The 21415-nt window shown below is 46.7% G+C and overlaps 2 protein-coding genes across 6 annotated transcripts in view; both read right to left on the bottom strand.

Annotated features, from left to right (window-relative positions):
* TMEM87B (transmembrane protein 87B) overlaps positions 1-325 on the bottom strand; it is a 38284-nt gene extending 37959 nt beyond the window's left edge. For all 4 annotated transcript variants that reach the window (XM_016126104.2, XM_016126103.2, XM_036224899.1 and 1 more), the window contains exon 1: positions 45-325. In XM_016126104.2, the coding sequence (XP_015981590.2) occupies positions 45-176 (132 nt within the window). In that variant the 5' untranslated portion in view covers positions 177-325. The remainder of the gene's footprint in view (positions 1-44) is intronic.
* Positions 326-12436: 12111 nt separating this feature from the next.
* Positions 12437-21415, bottom strand: part of MERTK (MER proto-oncogene, tyrosine kinase) — a 73559-nt gene continuing 64580 nt past the window's right edge. For both annotated transcript variants that reach the window (XM_016126112.2, XM_016126113.2), the window contains exons 16-19: positions 19117-19226; positions 18405-18564; positions 17700-17836; positions 12437-13462 (exon numbers count right to left, since the gene is read on the bottom strand). In XM_016126112.2, coding sequence (XP_015981598.2) covers positions 12955-13462; positions 17700-17836; positions 18405-18564; positions 19117-19226 — 915 coding nt within the window. In that variant the 3' untranslated portion in view covers positions 12437-12954. The remainder of the gene's footprint in view (positions 13463-17699; positions 17837-18404; positions 18565-19116; positions 19227-21415) is intronic.

The raw sequence follows: 21415 nt of genomic DNA on the forward strand, positions 1-21415 counted from the left end.
GCAGAGCCCGCCCGGGAGCCCCGAGCTCGAGACGCGCCACTTACGTTGCTGACCGTCGCTGCCCAGCGCCCGGGCTCAGGGACGGCGCCCACGGCCGCCAGGGCCCAGCACAACAGGCACAGCGCGGCGCGCAGCAGCGGGAACCCAGCCAGTGGGCGACGGCGCGCGGCGGCCATCTTGACGCGGAAGCCACCTGGGCTCGGGATGCCTGTGCGCCGGCCGCACCTGTGCCGCTCCGCCTGGAGGCGACGGGGGTTGGAGTCCAGGGAGCAGAACTCGGCTGGGCAGCAGCTGGAGATGGAGCCGGAGCGTGGGAAGGGGCGGGGGCGGAGCCACAGAGAGGGCGGAGCTCGAGGAGGCGGGGTCAGAGTGAGGGCTGGGAGGCGGGGCCAAGAGCTGGGCTGAAGCAGAAGGCGGGGCCAGGCAGGGGGCGGGGCCGGCCGGAAGTGGAAACTCGGGTCCCTGATTTCACCTGTCTGTGGTCCCACCCCTGGCAAGGAGCTCAGGCCGGAGTTGGGAGCTAAAGTTCTAACGCTCCGTGTGTCGCAGATTCTTGACTCGTGCACGTGCCCCTACTCCGACCCTCCAGCTCAGGGGAAACAGATCGTCCTCTAAATTCATGAAAAATGCCTGGATAGTACTTTGAGGTCAGAGTCAGCGGAACACAAGGCATTGCTTAGGGAGCAGAAGGCCTGAGGGACAATACTTTCAGAACACGTGAAATTGCTTAATAACTCAAGGCTCAGAGCGGTAGGGCTTGAGTACCTGACCCAGCATTGTCGGCTGTGAAAGCTGAAAGGGTCTTGCTGTCAAAGAGAGCTTAAAATTGTCAGATATAAATAATGTCAGGAGGGAGAATACAACCTGAATTAACATTGTCATTAACAAAAAATAGGATGGATTTACCAGTCACCCCATTGCTAGGTTGCATGTGCCTTCACCCTCCCCAGCAGGCAGCGAGATCAGTTCGTCAGTAGGTATAACATCCCAAGTTCACAGGGGAACACTCACTAGTGGTCAGAAGGCAGGTCAGGTGGGAGGGGAAGACACAGGATGGCACTTAAGTCCTGCAGGAAGAGTAAAGGGTGAGTTAGCTAGCTGTGGGGCCAGGAGTGGTTTGGAAAGGGTTGTAGTTAAGAACAGCTTGTGCCGTAGCCTAGGGGAACAGAAAGGCCTTCCAGATGGCTAGGTGTTGACATGAGATGGACACTTGCAAGATTGCAAATATTTAAACAGTACCAGTACAAGTCCTCCTAAGCCATGTCAGGAAGACGGCACAGACCCTAAGAATGTGGTAGCTTTTAAGCAAGGAGATTGGAGGAACGAGGAAGGTCATCTGTGTTAAAGCGGGCAATGAGTTGACCAGCTAAGAACATTTCAGTAATTTGTATGACTGGTTAAGAGTAAATTACAATAATTTGGAGATGGTAGCCTCAAGTACTGTGAGGATAGAGACTTGAATGGGTTTTTGCCAACACAGGGGATGGAAACTTTAAAAAGACTGGTGATTGATGAGATGTTGGGGCTTAAAAAAGGAGAGGAGTGAAGGCTGGTACCAAGGCTTCTGACTGGGACAGCTGAACTGTGGTGCATCCGAGGGATGAGAAGATGTGTCCAGCTCCCCTGGGTTGGCCACGCAAGGCCATCAACTGAGGCTTTGTGGTAGTGTAAAGAGGGTGAGATTGCTGAGGGAGACCAGGATGGTAGGAGAGCAGACTGGAGGCTGAGCCCTGAGGAACCAAAGGTCAGGAAAGGAGGAATCAGAGCAGCTGGGTCTCGACCCTGGCTTTACAGGTAGTCACTAAGGAGCTTCACAAAATACCCAGTTGCCAGTTCTGGAAAGATGGTAGCAGTGGAGAAGGTGTCGTGTTTAGTCTACCTGGGTTTTTCTGTAAGCCTCCAATAGGATAGTATAACCCCAAACCCACAGGGAATCTGCACAACACAATCAGGACAATGTAAGCCCACAAAACTCCAATACAGGGAGGTCTTATCAGCAGCTGGATGAGAGAACAGGGGGAACAATGGGTATCAGGTGGACCTGAGACAAGGAGAATCCCCAGCAGGTACTCTTGGGAAATCCAAGAGCAGACAGAGCAGACAAGGGGCTCCATCCGGCTCAACTTACAAGTGAGGGCAAAAGGGCCTGGAGAAAATGTTCGATGATCATGCAAGAGTTCGGGCCTCAGACATTCTTGAATCTGACAAATGGAAGCTTCTGTCTGAAATGAAGTCCCACGAGGAAAAGAAGGAAAAGAAACTGTTAAAATTCAAAATCAGCAGGAGAGTGACAATAGGAGCAAAGGAAAGAGAAGGTTCTGATAAAAGTGGGTGAGGTAGTCAGAGAAGAGATCTGAGCAAGTTCAAGGCTGTTTTCTTAAAGCAGGTCATGAAAATGAATGAACTGCAGAATGAAGTTAGAAACTGTTCAGTTCAGCAATTCCTAAAAGTTTAGGGAAATTAATTTCACATAAGATGAGCAATAGCGAAGTTATGAGAATGTGAAGCAGAATTTATCCCTTCAGAGATGAAAGTATACCAGAAAGAGGTGTCCACAACAGAGCTGAAAACTGTATCTTACTATCTCAAACAAGTTTAAAAAAATTAAGAAACAATAGGAGATATGAAAACTCAAAATAAAAAGGCAATCTATGGTTGAAATGGAAGAAAATATTTATAAACCACATATCTAATAAGGGGCTAATATGCAAACTATACAAATAATTCTTACAACTCAATAGCAAAAAAACAAAAACAAATAACCTAATTAAAAAATGGGCAAAAGAAAAAAGACATTTTTTTCCAAAGAAGACAAACAAATGGTTAAGAGGTACACAAAAAGATACCCAGCATCACTACTAATCAGGAAAATGCAAATCAAAATTCCAATGAGATATTATCTCACACCTATTAGGATGTCTATTATTAAAATGATAATAAACAAGATATTAAAGAGATAATAAATGCTGGTGAGGATGTGGAGAAAAGGGAACCATGTACACTATAATGTAAGCTGGTGCGGTCACTGTGGAAAACAGCATGAAGGCTCCTCAAGAAATTAAAAATAGAACTGCCATATGACCTAGCAATTCGATTTCTGAATGCATATCCAAAGGTAATGGAATCATTATCTAAAAGAGATATCTGTATTCCCCTGTTCATTGCAGCATTATTTACAATAGCCAAGAAGTGGAAACAACCCGTGTCAATGGGTGAATAAATAAAATGTGAAATGCACGTACAATGGGCTATTCTGCCACTTGCGACAACATGCATGACCCTGCAGGGCATTATGCTAAGTGAAATAAACCCAAAGGAAAGACAACTACTGTATGGTGTCACTTACATGTGGAATTTAAAAACAGTTGAATTCATAGAAACAGGGAGGAGAATGGTGGTTGGCAGGGGCTGGGGAGGGAGAAGTGGTTGGTCAAAAGGTACAAACTTTCAGTTGTAAGAGGAATAAGGTCTGAGGATCTAATATATAGCATGGAGTTAATGACACTGTATTGTAAATGCTATCTTTATAATTAAAAGTTGCCCAGAGTACATCTTAAACATTCTCACTGTAAAAAAATCTGTGAGGTGATGAATGCATTGATTAACGGATAGACAGAATCCTTTCTCATATACACATATATCAAAGCATCACGTTGTATACTTTAACTCTATTACAATTTTATTGGCTAATTATATTTCGGTAAAGCTGAAGAAAGGAAAAAGATTTCTACAAACTAGTTTGGAGTGATTTTTGGGACATACTGTGAAGTAAAAAAATTTAAGTGCAAAAAGTTTATGTGATATGTTAACTTTTGTGTAAAAGAAAACGTAAGAGAAAAAATACACCTCTCTGCCTATTTTTGCAAAAATGAACCAAGGAGAAATAAAGCTAAAACAATGAGGTGGGTTAGCTACAGATAGGATGAAAGGGTAGGAAATTTGAGGGTAACACTTCCCCTAGGATACTTTTTATGTTAGTTTTGACTTTCAAATCTTGTTAATGTTTCACAGACTCAAATAATTAGAATAAACTCAATAGAGAGGAGCTAAAGGAAATAAAATTAGAAACAAATGAACATACATAACCATTTCAAATGAATAACAGAACACACATAAGGGAGAAAAATACTCTCTCAAGTAACGTTTTGAACATGATGTTTAGACAGTAAAACCTCAGACAAAAACCTCAAACTATAAAGTGACAAAAAGAACCACAAATACTAAACTCTGGCAAGTGCAGTCTTCTTTCATAGTTACGTAGGGTAGCAAATCTGAGACAAATTTCTGTGTTCCAGAAGGAAATACATTGAGGACAATGGGAACCAGCTTCCCTTGACACAGGAAAGAGATCAAACATGCAAATAAGAAAGCAGAGAATAAGCCCTGTAAGTTTGGCTTGTAACCGAATATATGAGCATGAGCTCATCTTGCAGAATTAGATGTACAAATAGAAATAGTGTGTACATTTATTCGGATTTCCTGGTTTGGGTCACTGATAATACCCAGTGACCCCTCAGCAGTGGTGAGCACATCTCAAACTAGATCTTGATTATAAGTACCCTTCTCCACTAAAATGAACCGGGGCTCCTTGAAGAAGTGGCTGATTCTAGAAGTGGGATAGGGAAGGTCCTGATGAACTTGGAGCATCTTGTTTTGCCAGAAACTAAGGAAATGGCCACAACATGATGAGAAAAGGTTGGAAGAACACAGACACTGGCTTGCAGGGGCAACCACACCCCCAGTGACCCTGAGACAAGTTGAGCCCTGCAAAATAATGATAGCAATGGATTGTAACTCATTGAGTCAAATAAGAATCCATGAGTCCATACTGATATAAATAAGTAGATGATTAAATAAATAAATATGAAAGAAAGAAATCCTCTTCTTTCCGATAGGAAACCAACAAATAGAGAAGAAACAATAGTCAGAAAACTGTCATTTGGTGACCATCATAATTGCAATTGGTTCCAAAAGAGCCATCAATTGGATTCTAAAATTAGTAAAAGTTTGATGAGGAGGGATCTGTCACAAATTGCCTATTAATGACAAAAGAAAAATAGTAATTTTATAGTAGAGAAAACTGGCAGACATCCCTTCAAACACCGAAGTTAATAGCACAAGGAGAGGGACAAAGTGATATGATGTGTCTCATGATTCAGTGCCCTGAAAAGAGACAATGTCACTTTAGTGGTGCTTCTGCCAAAAATGTAATACCTGAATTTGATTGTGACAAAGCTCTCACACAGAGGGGTGCTCTCCCAAGTAACTAGCCATTGCTCCTAAAAATTGTCACGGTCACAGTCAGATTCTGAGGATACTCCCAGAGTAAGGGAGACCAATGAGACATGATTGCCATGTGTGACTTGTGATCTGAGACTGGGTCCCAAGACAGAAAAATAAGTTGCTTCTGCTATAAAGGAAATGATTAGGACAATTGGTGAAGTTTGAAGAAGGTGCTCTAGCACAGAAAATGGCTTTGTATCGATTTCTACTTCCTGGTTGTGAAAACTCTGCTGCTGTCACACCGTGAGAGAATGTCTGCGTTCCTGGGACAGCCACACTGCACTGTCTACAGGCACAGGAGCCTCTTGTCTGCTGACTTGGAAAGGAAAAAATGCCCATACAGAACGAGACCGAGACAACCAGTGAGGTCAGCATCCGTGGCTGGGGAATCTGCATCTCCTTCTACCCATTATGCAACTTTTCTGTAAGTTCAAAGTCATTTTGAAATAAAAATTCTCAAAATGAAGAAGGAGGATGGACAGCTCTCATCTCCCAAACCCCACACAGGGATCTCTACCTTGTAGTCCTCCCTGAGGATGCAAGGTTTTTGCTGACTTGGTCAAAATGAATTGGTGATGGATGGGCTGCCAACTACTTTACTCATTCTCTTAGTGGGTATTTTGAAAGCTACAATCTAATCTTCATTATAATCTTAAATTGTACAATGCAATTTTCAAGGAACAACAGGTGAGAAAAAATTTTGTAATGAGCCAGCAATGGGCCAGATCTGAAAGATCCCCAGCACTGGACCTTCTAGAAGTAAATAAGTGTCACGGCCCAGACACCACTGTGGAAGGAAACGGAGAGGCAGCTGAGAACATACAGTGTCAGGTGACTTGGCAACATGGCCCTGTTCGGTAGAGGTTTCTGAGTGTGGTTAACATCCCAAATGAATTGGTGCTGCTTTGCATCATACTACATTTGAGTCCTTACTTTTACTTAAAATATTTGGATTATATGAGAAACGGTGAAAGGTTGTACACAAAGCACCTTTTCATATTCTTCTGGGGGCCTTCATTTAACTTTTTTCCTTAGTGCTCTCTCATTATAGTTTTGAGTTGAGGTTCATGTGAAGATCAAAGTTTCGATAGTTTCTTTTCACAAGAAGCTTGTAATTATAGATCAGATACATGCTTTTTATTGTGTCAAGTTTTTATTGTTCACTGAGGCTTTACACAGAGCCTTGCTATGCAACCACCAAATTCGAGAGTGCTAAAAAGGATTGTTTCTAAACACTAGCCAACCCTCACCAGCAGGTGACACTAGCAGCCTGAAGATATTTTACATAAAAGCCTGTTTACCCTGTTTTTTTAACCCAGAGTTTACAGCTTCCAGCTTCAGTTGGGGTTGCTCTGTCTATGCCTCTAATTTAAATCATTAAAACCTTAATTCAGTCAACAAACACGAATGCCTTATTCAGTGCTGGATAGTCCTGAGCTCACACGAGGTCTGGGATTTGCTCCGGAATAATATATGAGGGAAAGAAGAGAGTAGGGCATGGATAAAACAAGACTGCTCATGAGTCAACAATTTTTTAAAGCCTGGAGGTGGATCCACAGGCAGTTACATGACTATCCTGTGTAAGTTTGAAATGTTCCACAATAAGAACTTTGTAAATAATGCATTAGAGACTTCTGTGAGCTGGAATAACAGGGACTGAATTTACCTTCCCACCTAAAACAACAACAACAAAATCAGACTAACTATGTGAAACAATGGTTTCTGAGACACTAGACTTGAGGGGGTAAAGGACAGTTAGCCCTGAAAGAAAGAAAGAAAGAAAGAAAGAAAGAAAGAAAGAAAGAAAGAAAGAAAGAAAGAAAGAAAGAAAGAAAGAAAAGGAGGGGAGCCCCAGGACTGGCCCAGTTTACTGGCCTGAGAAAGTTTCCCAGCCATGGCCCAGGTAGGAGAGACCAAGGCAGAGCCTGGTGGAGTCCTTGAGTTTAGCACAGGGAGCTGGGTGGCCTGTGGGAATGACGCAGCTGGTTTGCAGGCCTGGGCGTGGACAGGAGAGGGGAGTCCAGATGGGGACCTGAGATCTACAGGAGGTCTTCCTTAACTTCAGGAGAGAACTTGATTAGCCTCTGCGTGTGAATTAACTGTCCGAGGCCTGGGAAAGAACTACTGCACAAAATAAGAAGGGACAGTAGGGAGAAGTGCCTGTCCCCATCAGCTGAGCTGGAGCACTTCAGAATTCGTGGGGCATTGAGGAGAGCGCTCAAAGCTTCTTACCTCAATCTTGAAGAACAAGTCATTTTAGATTAAGCAAGGCTCCGATCTCAATGAACAAATTTTAAAAGCAAGGCCCGAAAGTTTTCAAGTAACAGTGTCCTGAAACAAAGCTGTAGGATACTAACAGGAATAGAAAAACTTCCAGCACCCAGGTCAAATCATGTCTGTCATCCGATCAAAATTACCAGGTATGCAAAAAAAAATTTAAAAATACAAGACATGAGGAGAAAAACCAATAGACACTGATCTAGAGTGATGCGTATATTAGAATGAGCAGAAAATGACATTGAATTTTTTTGTAACTTTCATATGTTTGAAAGTTAAGTGGAGACATGGCAAATAGGAAAAAGATCAAATCAAATTTCTAGTAATGAAAAACACAGTGCCTGAGATGAAAAAATACATACTGGATGGGATTAATGGCCCACTGGCTATTGAAGAAGGATTTGAAGATACAGAAATAAAAACTAAGCAAAATCTCAGGGAAAAACGAATTAAAAAAAAATTAACAGAGTACTAGTGAGTATTCAAGTGGTCTAACATCTGTGTAATTGGAATACCCAAAAAAAGTGAGGAATAGAAAAATATTTGAACAAATAATGGTTAAAAATGTCCCATCCTTGATGGAAACTGTAAACCCACAGATCTGAGACGTTTAATTAAAGCTGAACAAAAGGAATACAAAGATCACGCCAAAGCACATCATAAGCAAATTGCACAAAATCAGTGACAAAGGAAAATCTTAAAAGTAGTCAGAGAAAAAACACATGTTGCATACAAAGCAAAAGAAAAGAAAGGTAAGAACGACATCAACTTCTTGTCAGAAACAATGTGAGCAAGAAGATGGTAGAGAAACAGGCTTTACACAAAGGCCTGAGCAGCACTGCAGATGACAGAGAGGTGTAAATGACTAAGATCGTTTTCTATTATTGAAATATATTTAAAAGATATTTTACTGCTTCAACAAAAACAATAACAGCATTTTGAGGTTATAACATATATAAATAAAATCCATGCGGCAATAGCACAGGCCCAGGAATTTCTACAAAAAAAAGCTGCAGGGATTTTGATTGGAATTATGCTGAAATTATAGATTTATTTGGGGAGAATGGTCACCTTGACAATTAGGGGTGTTTCAATCCATGAACATGAAATGTCTTTCCATTTGTTCAATTTTTCTCAGTAAATGTTTTGCACGTCAGATGTTAAATTTGTTTTGAAGTATTCTATTCGTTTTGATGCTATTGTGACTAGATTTTCCTTAATTTCATTTTCTGATTATTCATTGATAGTGCAAACACAATGGTTTTTGTTTATTGATCTTATATCCTATGATCTTGCTCTCATTTTGTGTGTGTGTTTCTTGGGATTTTTCTACATGCAGAATCATGCCAGCTGTGAATAAAGATAGTTTACTACCTCTTTTTTGACCTGGGCACCTTTCATTCCCTACAATTTTAGGTTTTATGGGGCAGGGCCTTCGAGGCTGCTCCCAGGAAGGGTACCTGGTCTCCAGTTCTGAGGTTTGTTAGTCTCAACAGCATCTGTGTCTTGGCCGACTGCCTCACTGTGGCATTACTAGACTTCAACAGATTGGGCAAGTGGGGGCAATCTAAGGACGCTCTTTAAAAGAGAGTACCTACTGGAAGCCATCTGTCCCCTCCTGTGATGGTGACCCATGACAGCAAGGCCTAGGCTGCTGTTCTTGGCAAACCCCAACATCCAGAACAGCCCTTCTCCCTGGGGAAGGTCAGTGCATGGGGGAGTTGATTGTGGCTTCATGTGACTGTCGTCCACACTGGAATTCATAATTGTTCGGTATCAAATCTGCTGACAGTTTAAGGTTAAGGGGTAAGAAGGGTTACTATATACAACGCTCAGGCTCCTCTTTCAAATATCTGTACATGGAATCCCATTTCAATAAAAGGTATTACATATGAAAACATCCTAAAGTAGTGGGTTCTAGTTCTAAAAATAATCATTATAGCTAAATATAAATAAGTTAAGCCACTTAGATATGCTTTTTCAAGAGAATGGCAGTTTTTAAACAGATTGGCAATTTTACTTCTGTTCTCAGAGCTTTAAAGGAGAAAAAATAAAACCCAAGTACAGATGTGCTGTGCATTACTGCAATGTCCATTAAAGGATGCAAAACTTCCCATTTTACACTTGTTCCCTGAGGTCACCCAAACATCTTTCAAGAAGTTAAGTTGCTGTCAGAGCTGGTTTATTTTGGGTCAGTAATTTTCCCATGGACTCAGCAGAAGTACCAACTCGCTTCTGCTGCTGACCAGAAGAGCTTACCAAGGTCCTGACTTTCTTGAGTCTGGCCAGACTCAACCTGATTTGTAAGATAAGAGACTATGGTTTTGGCTCATGTCCTGAGCAGGAACCTCGGCTGGGTCTGGGGACAACGTGTCAGAGAGAGAATCTTGCTCTCCCCGGAAGGCACTGACTGCCCTCAGGTCCCCAAATCCTGTTGACAAAGCTACCTGTTTGTCAGTCACCACATCTGGGGAGGGACGGGCCCTGAGGCTCAGAGTAACTGAACTCAGGAGAGGGTAGGAGAGGCCTCTGGGCACCGATGTGCCACCTCTGAGCCCAGCAGCCATCTGAAGCAACTGATGGCGGCCAGTCTCCTTCCCTCTGCCCACTGCCTGGCTGCCTGTGTCACTGGTGACTATGAAATGCTTTCTTTTCTTTTCCTTTCGAGTTGGAAGGAGTAGAGAACATAATTGGAAATATCTCTAATGTGATAGTAAACTGGTTTGCACTCCTCAGAGACCGCAGCACCTACACAGCCCCCAGGGGACTGCAGGGGGAGCTGCTCAGTCTTCACTGTGACAACCAGCTCCAGAACAGCAGAACAGCCTGCCCCAGGGTAGCATGTAGGACTGGTCAGTCCAGCTGGCTGTGTGGCCCCTCCCATAAGAAAGGAAGGAGAGGGGTGGAGGCGAGGTGGAGGAAAGGAAAAAAGGAAAAAGGGAAGGCAGGGAGGGAGCGCAAGGAGGGCAGGGAGGAGGGAAGGCAGGGAGGGAACCCACACAGGGCAGAGGCAGTCTCGGCCTGCAGTTCACCAGTATTTCTATATTTATTTCTCTTGCCCTCTGGACTGACAGCCCTATCTCTGCCTGGCCGAGGACAATGACCTGAATGGTTTGTCACAGTTTTCTCTCCCCCACGTTTTGCCCTAAGAGCTACTTACGAAAGTAATTGGAGTTTACACAAATGATAACAATAAAGGCTATTTTCAGTTCACATTCAGAGACAGAGACAGAGCTTGTCTGAGATGGGAGCCAATGAGAGTCCGTTCTTCCAAAATGTCCAGACATCCAGACATGGCGGAGGGAACCCTGGGGTGACAAAGTTCTCAGCGAGGACATGCCACAGGTCCCCTGCCAGGTGATCCGGGCTGGGCCACAGGCACAGGATCATGAAGCTCACTTCTCTGTCAAGTTTGCCGATGTCCCCAGCAAGGCTGGGAGCCATTGTGGGCTCACTTGTCTGCTGTCCTGGGACAGACTTGGTCCAGGCTTCCCAGCCCTCCCAACACAAGGCACATACATACAGGGCAAATGGAACAGGGTTCGGGGGTGTGGGGGTTTATGAGCTCTTCACTACGCATTCCTTTACAATTGATAATTAAAGTTAGAACAAAGCACGCGGTGCCGCAGGTGCTCACTCCATGGCCTCCACACTCTCAGGGTGACATGGTGCATACGGGAACTAGTGTCACTCGAGCCTAACCAATAGAAGCAATAGAAGCAAGAGTCAGGCTGCGACGGCTATCTCCGGGCACAGAAACTTCACCAAGCTTCTAAGAAACACCTAAACAAATAAATGTGAGCTCCACAGGCATTCGAGAAACATGAACACCAGCTCAGCACGCCCTGGGGGCCCCCAGATGGACACAAGGAGGACAACGTGTCAATTCCAGACATGCAGACACAGGGAGGACGATGTGCCAGCTCCAGACACACAGCGGTCGAGCCAGAAACCAACTTTCTTCCTCATATATGTCATATTGGAACGATGTTGAACTAAACGATGTTATCGGAGGACCTGCTGTATATTAAGATAGTTAACATTACATTAATAAGTTTCTCGGTTTGCTCACCTACCTCACAGACATGACTATGCCTTTTTATGCTAGGGTTTTGTGCTAGAACCAACAGTCGGTTCCCAAGTCACATTCTCGAAGGTTGCTGTCAGCAAGAAACTTTGCACAAGGAGATGACATAAAAAGTTTTGATTTTTTTTAAAACAGCCATTCAAACATTTCCAACAGCAGAAAGGACCTTCTTTGCCCCTCATTTTTCACTGATAAATCTTAACAATGCAGATTCTTTTCAAACTGTCAGAATGTTCTGCATGGCGCGTTTCACAGTAAGAGTGGGGACTGGCGGCAGCACCAGGACCCAGGAACACACCAGAGAGCCCAGTGCAGGCACTGGTCCTGGCAGGCAGTGAGCCACGGGCCTGAGGGTGACAGCGGCCCTGGCCCTGCAAGGCTGCCCTGGGGCTGAGAGATCTACTTCATCTGATCACATCAGGATACTGGCCTTACTGGCAGAGTGAGGTAGCCTCTTCTTGCCCCAGTCTGCCCATCTGTTTAGTGGGAGACCAGCAGTGCCCACCCAACAGGGTTGTCAAGGGGACCAAATACCAGCCGTGAGGTCAAGGGGCTCTTGAGCAGTCTCCTAGTCTCACGCCTAGAACCAGCCAGAAGCAGGCGGCTTGGCTCTGAATTCCTGCATTACCCCATCTCCTCTTGATATGGCCTCTCTGAATGGTTTTCCTGTATCTTTTAGAAACATCGAGATGGCCAGAGAGTGACAGAGGGCCAGGCACAACGGAGATTCCTCTGGGAAGGTGCAAGGCTGCGGGGACCACGTTTCAAGTAAGCACAGCATGCCCATCCTTCCTTGTTCACATTTTATTAGCAGCATGTGGAAGAATTAACAAGCTATAGAATGTCCACTGTCAAATGAGGCATTCCTATCAGTTGATTCACGTAGGAGAATCTGATTTTTTGTGAGACCAGGAGCAAAGTCAAATATGGTGTTTCATTTCACAAATACTTTTACATTTAAAAGTCATGAAAAAGAAAAGAACTTAAAATATTGAGTTGGCCAGTGTTACCATCAAGGGGCAGCTGTAGGAACAAGGCTGTTGGAGTCTACGTTTTAAGATCCAAGAGATAAGGGACATGGAACAGCCATCTTTTATTAAAATACAACATCTATGTCTCTTTCATCATATACATAAACATATTTTCTCTTTAAATAAATATATATTATGTATTTTTAATGGTGAAACCCTGGGCAACATTCACCCAGAGTTCTCCGGCTGTGGCATTTATGGTAGGGAAGACGGAACTTGGAACCTTCGAGCCAGCGTGGACCTCAAAGGCACAGCAATGTCCCTGGCTTGCTCTCCTCATACCAGGACCTCCGAGTCTCCTGAGTCATCGTCCGCAAACAAAAGCTTGTCTGGAGGCGGCCCCCCCTGGGTGCTGGGGTGGGACCAGGAGGCTTGGCTCCTCACATGTGTGTCCTCCTGCTCAAGCCCACTGTTTCCCGCCATCCCTGTGGCTGGGGTGGCTGGGGCCAGGTCCTCCCAGTCCCTGCTGGCCCCGTTCAGGATGTACCGTCCCTCGTGAGGTCTGTCCTCATGGACCTGTGCTGTGACCATGCTGATTGCAGCGTTGGGTGCACAGGAAGCAAGGACAGAGTTGGGGTCCAGGACCAGGCTCTGCTGAGCAAGTGGTGGGCTGTCTGCCTGGCCCTCCCCGCACTCTGGAAACTGTGTATTGATGTAAATGACTTCAGCTCCATCCCGCACTTCTGGTAGACTTTCCAAGAGCTTCTCCAGCTGCAGCCTCAGCACAGAAAAGGTGGGCCGGTCCAGGGGCTCAGCCCTCCAGCAGGAGTGCATTATGTCATACCTATGGGAACAGGAGGCGGGTCAGCCCATAGCATCCAGCCCTCACCGCGGCCCATCCCCACCACGTTCACCTTATCTTGCACTGGATCATGTTTTAGCCCACACCAACTCTACCTGTGGGGAATTACTGAAGTTTTTCTTATGGTGTGATTTTGCTCAGCTTTTAAATGTGTGAGTATGTGGTAAGTGCTGTCTGCAGGAATATGGGATAGTTGCGGTGATCACACCTAACTTTGCAAAGGAGGGGCATTTCAGGTCCCTTCCTTTATTCCAAGGGTTAGCACCCTGTGGCCTATGAGCCCATCAGCCTGCTGTTTGCTTAGTAAGTAAAGTTTTATTGGAACACTGCTGCACCGAACACAGCTACATTTACTTGTTTACTACGGCCGCTTCCGCTGCCCTGGCGGAGTTGAGTAGTTGCTAGAGACCAGTGGTCTCAAAACCAAAAGTATTTACTATTTGGGCCTTTACAAGAAAACACTCCTGTTCTGAACCATCAAATTGGGCTTGTTACCAGGACGGTGGTGTCAGAAAGGCCAGGGGTTGGGCGGGGGCGGTGTGTCTCCCTGTGCCAGCGCTTCGTGTGTGTCACCACGTCTAGTCTCCTCAGCAGCCTTTCCCTGCCATTCTGGAGGAAACAAGACTGAGTTCAGGGACCTTACAGAACGTGCCAGGGCCATGGCGACAGCAGATGGCAGGACAGGAACCAGTCTCCTACCGGGCAATTCCTCAGCCCAGGGCTCCTTGTGACCCTCCACTGTGCTCTGGAGGGAGGACTCGGTCTGGGGTGTCCTCGCTCCCCGTGTCTGACAGAGTTAAGAATCACAGCAGAGGGATGCTGACACAAGCACAGTCGGACGGAAAAATGACTGAATTAGGAAAAGCGTGTTGTGCCATCATTTCCTGTGGATTCTTTCCTTTTCTGAGAAACTGATATTGTCACTGCTAGATGAAGAAGTGACCCAAGTGTGCATCTGACATGTGTAGTAGATTACTGATAGCTTTGAACATGAACACACAATTCCTGTGTTCACACCTATTCACATCAGGCGGAACTTTGGCTAATTCTACCAACATTCACAAACGTACAGATCTCATTCCTGTAAGACAATCAGCATCTTTACATTTGTCTGCTCCCCAGCCTCTGTCAACACGTGCACGTGCGTCTGGCAGGTGACCTGCAAAAGCTTTGCCTGCGAGCTGAGAGTAGTGGGCATGTTCCCCCGACAAGCCTGATTCTCGCTAAGGCTGGACGTGAGCTCAGGTCTGCCACTCTATTTTACCTTCATTCGACGGTCGCTGGGACCTGACACATAGGTTCTGTTTCCATTTTTGAGGTTTTTGTGGCACAAGTCAATTTGTATGACTTCCTTCTTCACACAGAGGAGCCTCGGCTGGGTGTGGCGTGAAACGACCTTTGAGGAACCCTATCCTTGGAGACACATTCCTTCTCATTAGGCTATCGGGGTGCCACGGTGTTTAATTTACTTTCATTTCTTCCGTGTCTTAGGAGAAAGCGTTTATATAACCTGTGTTCTCCATATAACATGGTAGCAATATCACTTTGAAAGTTATTTTTCTTTGACTTTTGGTATTTCATGAAATACGCTAAACTATAAGTAAGATTCACAAAAGTGCGTTCACTGTCTGACATGAGTGTATTTACACCACTGAACTACTGCACTTAAAAATGGTTAAGATGGTAAATGTTACATTCTGTGCATTTTACCACAATTTGTAAGAGGAGTTAAAAAGATGCAATTATACCAATTAATAGGTCATAAATTTATCCATATTTGTCAAGCACTTGCTTTATCCCTGAATCTGAGGGTGACCGAATACCTCCCATCTGCTCAGAGAAACAGCACCTGAGAGGCGGACGTCACGTTAGCAGCGAGTGTCCCTACAGCGCTAAGCAGCCTTGTGTGTTCTCTGCCAGCCAGTGGCGACCGCTGCTGCTCTCCTTCCTGGGGCGGGGTGGCCGCGAGTGGGAGTAGATGAACTGGTCAGTAAGTAGAGCAGGGTTTCTGAGGGAGGAAGGTGAGCTGGGGTCTTTTGTCACCGTGTCACCATTTCCTTGTGTGTGATGATAGGTGGGAGCAGGTGATCCCAGGCCCTGCCAGCCTGGGCAATTCTGGTTTGATGGTATTGATAGCATTCGGGGGGAGGCTGGAGGGGAGGGGTCTCTGAAGGGCATCTGCTGGCCGATGGGACCCAACAGGATGAAGAAAGAAATAGGTGGCTCCCGAGTGTCACTGGGGGATGATGGGAATGGAGGCCAGGGCGAGAAACGCAGTGGTCAGCTTGGGGAGTGTCTGGAGGGCTGTAGCCAGAAGGCCATGAGCTCAGATGAATGTCCCACAGAGGTGACAGGGACATCAGTAGGACTGCTGCCTGGTCATTGGGAGCTGGCTGATCATGAGAAGAGGTACCTCGGAGGGCAGGACGGGAGCACTGGGCATGAGTGTGCTCCCTTGCTGACACTGTTATGTTTCTTAGCATCAGCTCTAAAGAGGCGAGGGGCCAGTAGCCTGTGTGACTGCCTCTTGGCAGATGTGGGTAGGAAGCTGTGTGGCTCATTTTGAAAAGGAGACACAGAGATGTGGAGACACAGCCCTTGGAGGTGCTGTTGGTCACAGACACCCAGAAGGGGACCTGGTCCTAGTCCGCGGTGTGGGGCCAGCCCACGCACAAGAACCAACCACACATCCTGGTTCCCTGGCCTCTGGCCACATGGCGCGTGCTGAGTCTGCGGTACTTCTACCTCAAAATTCTCATAGGAAATCTAGTTGGCATCCCTTGCAGGGCTCTGTGAGGCGATCCAAAGCTGCGGGTGACAGCTGAGACCCAGCCAGGACCCCGACTGAGCAGACACACATGCCAGCCAGCACAGAGGTGGCAACAAAACCATCCACGTAGCAGTGTTTGGCTGAGATGCCTTCCTCTTTCTCAGCAGCAGCACCTCACGTGGCCCTTCTAGGAACCACCATGAAACCCCAGCTCCAGTTTAGTTAGCATTTCAGGGTGTTTGTGAAGAACTCATATCTTTCATGAGTGTTCTGACTGTTAGAGCTGTGGTGACCGAGCAGGCCACTGAGTAGGCTGAGGCCCTGGTCAGTGGAGGCCCCTGTCTGGTGTGGACGGGTTCTGGGGATCTGCACGGCCCTGTGCTGGGCTTCCCCAGGGGAGGGTACAGTGCCAGTGTGGGGCACCTGTGGGGGCCTGCACATGCCCCCGCCCAGTGCCTGCTGGCCTTCACGCTGGAACCTATATGCCTGCAGCCTGGCTGGGTGTGGGGAACGTGTCCCTCTCCAAGCTGGTGACCTATTATGTGGGGAAGAGACTCAGCACCTCGGGCTCACATCACAAGCTAGAGGTAGTGCTACAGAAATCACTCCAAGAAGGTCAGCAAGTTGTTCGGGCAGAGCGGCGAGTGCCATTAACGTGCACCACAATGTGACACTCGCTTGAAGTCTCCAAAGGGCGAGTGCTCTACACGCTTTCTCGAACCTCCCCAGCACCTCCAGAAGAACTTGTGGCCAGACTTTTCCTGTGGCTGATAACAAGGCATGACGAGGTCACATCAGCTGCGACGACTTCCCACATGGTTAGTGGGAAGCAGAGCTGGTCTGTGTGACTCACAGCCCCGGGCCGGTCCCCATGCTGCCTGCCCTGGCGAGGACTGATGTGCATCCTTGTCGTGTACTCCCAGTGCTGGGCCCTCATGCTGGACTCAGCACCCGACCTCATGGGTCTTTTGAAACACGTACTTCTGGGTCCACCCTATCATGGCATGGCCAAGGACCCGTGCTGTCACATCAGCTCCTATGCAATTCGATGACCTGCCTGACTCCAGAGTCTCGGGCTGAGATCTCTCAGTATCTTAATTAAGGACACCACTGTGGCTGCTTTATCTGAAATGCTGTTCAGAAAGAGAAGGGAGACGTGGCACGAGAGGGCAAGCATCGCTCAGGTGCCCTGTGCACAGCGAGGCCATCTGCATTTCCCAGAGGTGCCTGCACCCGGAGATGCACGGGCCTGCCGCACATATGCATGCACCACCTCCCACATGAGTAAAGGCTCTGGCCTGCAAGTCTGTGCGTGCCACGTCTCTGCACACGCCTGCACATGCCTGCCTGGCTAAGAGTGTCCCCTGCCCCTGCAGCCGTGTGTCCCCAGGCCTCTGCAGAGCCAGCAGCTGGCCGAGCAGGTGCCCAGTGACAGTGAAGCTCACTCACAGCTCGTCCAGGCAATCCTCTGGCTGCTTCAGCCTGTTCCCATGGAGGAGGTACTCGTATATCTCGTGGTTCTGGACCCCAGGGTAGGGTGTCATCCCCCGAGTGGCTATTTCCCACATGGTCACGCCGAACGCCCACTGAGAACAAAGCGATAAGAGGTTGAGATGCAAGTCTTTGCAGAAAGGCTAAATGAACTTTTCATTGAGAAAGGTCACTCCCTCAAAGCCTGATGGTTATGGCTGGGACATGGCAGTCACATGGGGTCTGAGAGTCATGGTCCCCATTCTACTAACGCTGTCCTGGGAAGTCTGACCAAGGCAGACATAGCCTGTCACGTCAATGCTCAGCCCCCTGCTGTCGTCGGGTTTGCTAGAGGGTCTTACCACATGGCCCCTTTCAGACATGTTCTGTCCCCAAGGCCATTCATTGACCTCACTGAATTTAACATGAGCATAAAGTGTCTTAGCTGTGGGCCAGAAGTCACCGTACTGTGGCAAAGACAAATGGGGCCAAACAAGGGGCCCATGTGAAGACCACCTAGAATATCAGGGCCTCACCTGAATCTGGCTCCACCTGAACTAGGGGGTCTGATGGCGCGAACATGCTCCCAACACCACCACCTCCCACCCCTTGTCTGTCAGGGAGTGAACGTGTGGCAATGCCAGCCACTTCACCCCACTTGGCACGGGTCACCACGGCACGCACCACGTCACTTTTACTTGTGTAGACGCGGTCCGCCAGGCTCTCGATGGCGATCCACTTGACGGGCATCTTGGCGATGCGGCCCTGGCGGTAGTAGTCACCACTGTAGATCTTCTTGGAGAGGCCGAAGTCCGCGACACACACGGCCATGTCATCCCGCAGCCTGCAGACAGTGAGAGCTCGTCCTCAGCAGATTGCAGGCCAAGCCCTGACTCCTGGATCTGACGTTCGCAGCGAGTGACCCAATGATGCAGACCCAGCAGCCTAGAGGGTACTGCCCAGTGACCAACAGTGGGTGGGAGGAGGTGGGAACATTATAGCCTTGCATCCCTCTGGTCTGTGAGGGGTCTGGGCCAGCAAGGCTACCTGCGTGCAAGGATGGAAACACCTGAAGAGGACAGCGGAACCTCACGGGAAGAGCAGGAGCCCAGCTCAAACCCAGGGCCTCTGGTGACGCACCGAGAGCCCCAGAAGCCATCTTCCCTGACGTCTGGAAGCACACGGGCTCTGAGGACAGCTTGGGGGCTGTGGGAGGGGACCTGGGGCTTCCCGTGGAGATGGCCAGGTACTTGAGGAATGAGTCAGAAAACTGAAGGGATGCAACTGCGTTATAGCCTAGACTTTTAAAATGGATCCTAGATGAGGAGGAGGAAGGAGAGAAATGAACCCAACACCATGAGGTCTAACCCCGCAGGACATGCCAGGGGTCCCTTACATGCAGTTTCGAGCGGCTAAGTCACGATGAAGGAAGTTCCTGTTGCTCAGATACTCCATCCCCTGGGCAATGTCTACCATGAACTTCAGCAGTGTCTGCACGGGAATATGCTGGGGATAAAGTGAGAACCAAGATTATTTTTTAAAAGGAAAACCTATTAACTACTTCCATCTGTGGGCAGATATGGTGTTTTTACCTCTAAGTGTGTGGCCGAGAAACAAAGAAACAGATCTTTCATTTCTGCATCATCAACATCACAAATAACAACAAAAGAATAACAACAAACCAGATACTGTGTGGCAGATATCACATTCTCTTCTCCCTGTCTTTAAAAGCACTGACGATGAATAACATTCTCTCCCCATGTTATGAGGTCAACTGTGACCCCCCGTGTCCTGAGTGGCAGTGGGACCAAGCACCTGTGCCATGAAGAGAGGACACGGGGGTAGCCTGGCTTCTGTGGAGGGGGGTGTGCATGTCGGGGGTGGGGTGGTGTCTAATGTTTTGAGGCTAAAAGCCCATGTAGAAGGAGCTCTTTCCAATTCTGCACCCACATTGGCTATCACTTTACTCTGAAATGTTTTGAAAGATACTGCCCTTGAACATAGAAACGAGGATGGTCTTTGCCCAATCACAAGAATTTCCATTTTTGTTTCGCTGGGGCTCTCCTGTAAGTTTCAGCAGCCTAGTAAGTTCTCCGTGTTGTGAAGTTACACCAGACTGCTGGGCTAGAAACCTGCCTGGATGGAGCCAAGCCCAAGGGTGGTGACAATGATGCCCTCTCTGCAGTAGCTACGTGCTTGATTACAGCCAAAGCCGAGAGAAGAGGTTAACTTCCTGCCAGCCATGAGCAGGGCCATCCACGACGCCTTGTTCCCAGGACCCTGGGCTTGCCACAGCTTATTTTCCAAGGAACACATGTTTTCCAATGTGGCGCTCACGAAGATACTGCAATTGTAATGATTTCTATTTCCCAGCTAAGACCTGTGTCAATCACACAGTATGTACACAACAAAATGCTTTAATTCTCCCTTGTGAGAACACAGAGACAGATCATGCAGGTGGTTCTCAAGCCCCTGTCTGTATATCTGGCCATTTGACTTTCTGGATGCTAATTTCTGACACTGAGTGTGAATTCACTGCATCCTCCTCCATCTTTCCGTTTGTCATGAGCCCCAAAAGCATTTGGGTGCTAAGACATATCGAATCTGCTGACATTCATGAAGGCAGAGTAGGTATCAGGTGCTAATCCTTTGTGTTATTTTTTCCTAGAACAATGATATTATTCTTACAGTGATCAAAAGTCATTTAAAAGACGGTTGTGTGGCAGAACTAACAAATTAGTTCAAAAAGATGGTAGGATACTAGACTGATACATGAAAATCAACTGTATTTCTATCCACCAGCAATGAACAAACTGAAAAAAAAAATTAAGAACACAGTTTTAACTGCTATACTGTTGTCTGCCTCCACGCATTTCTTTGTTTGTTGCTTCCTGTTTTACATCCCACGTGAAATCATATGGTTCTTGTCCTTTCTGTCTGGCTTATTTCTCTTCTCAAGATACTCCCAAGATGGGGGTGGAGGGTGGTTGAAGAATTAAAAGGGGTCAAATATATGGCAGTGGAGGAAGATTAGACTTCGGGCGGTGGGCACACAATGCGACAGACAGATGGTGCACTACAGAATTGTATAGCTGAAACTTATACGACATTATTAACCAATGTCACCCCAAAAAATTTAAGTAAAAAAAGAAAATAATTTTATCTGTAAAAAGAATAAAAAATAAAATACTTAGGGATAAATTAACAAAAAGAAGTGCAAAACTTAAACTCTGACAACTACAACATGCAAGAAATTGAAGATTCCAAAAATGGAATGATGCCCTCTGTCTATGGATCGTAGACCCAGTCCCAGGCCACTCCTGCAGTGACACGGACACCCAGGGGACTGGCTGAACAGACAGCAAAGAGAAGATATGAATAAAACCTTGATTTTTTTCAGCTTCTCTATGCATTTTGTGACAGCCAGCTTTACCTGTGGCTGCAAAATGTCAAAATGTGAAAATATATTCCTTTTTCCTATTTACAAAACCTAGGAGTTTGTTTGCACCATGGGTGATATCCCAGTGCTTTTGCGAGTAGAAACTATGCATTTGCTGGGAAAACACTGGGGACTTGCTTCTCTTATTTGTTATTTTGCTTGAAGGAATGCAAGACAGCAGTAGTACTTCTGGCTGACACGGACAAGCAGATTCTAAAACATATGGAAGGACCACAGGAGTGGGGGCCCTAAAGTG

This window comes from Rousettus aegyptiacus, unplaced genomic scaffold (genome assembly GCF_014176215.1).
Source record: "Rousettus aegyptiacus isolate mRouAeg1 unplaced genomic scaffold, mRouAeg1.p scaffold_m13_p_7, whole genome shotgun sequence".
NCBI lineage: Eukaryota > Metazoa > Chordata > Mammalia > Chiroptera > Pteropodidae > Rousettus > Rousettus aegyptiacus.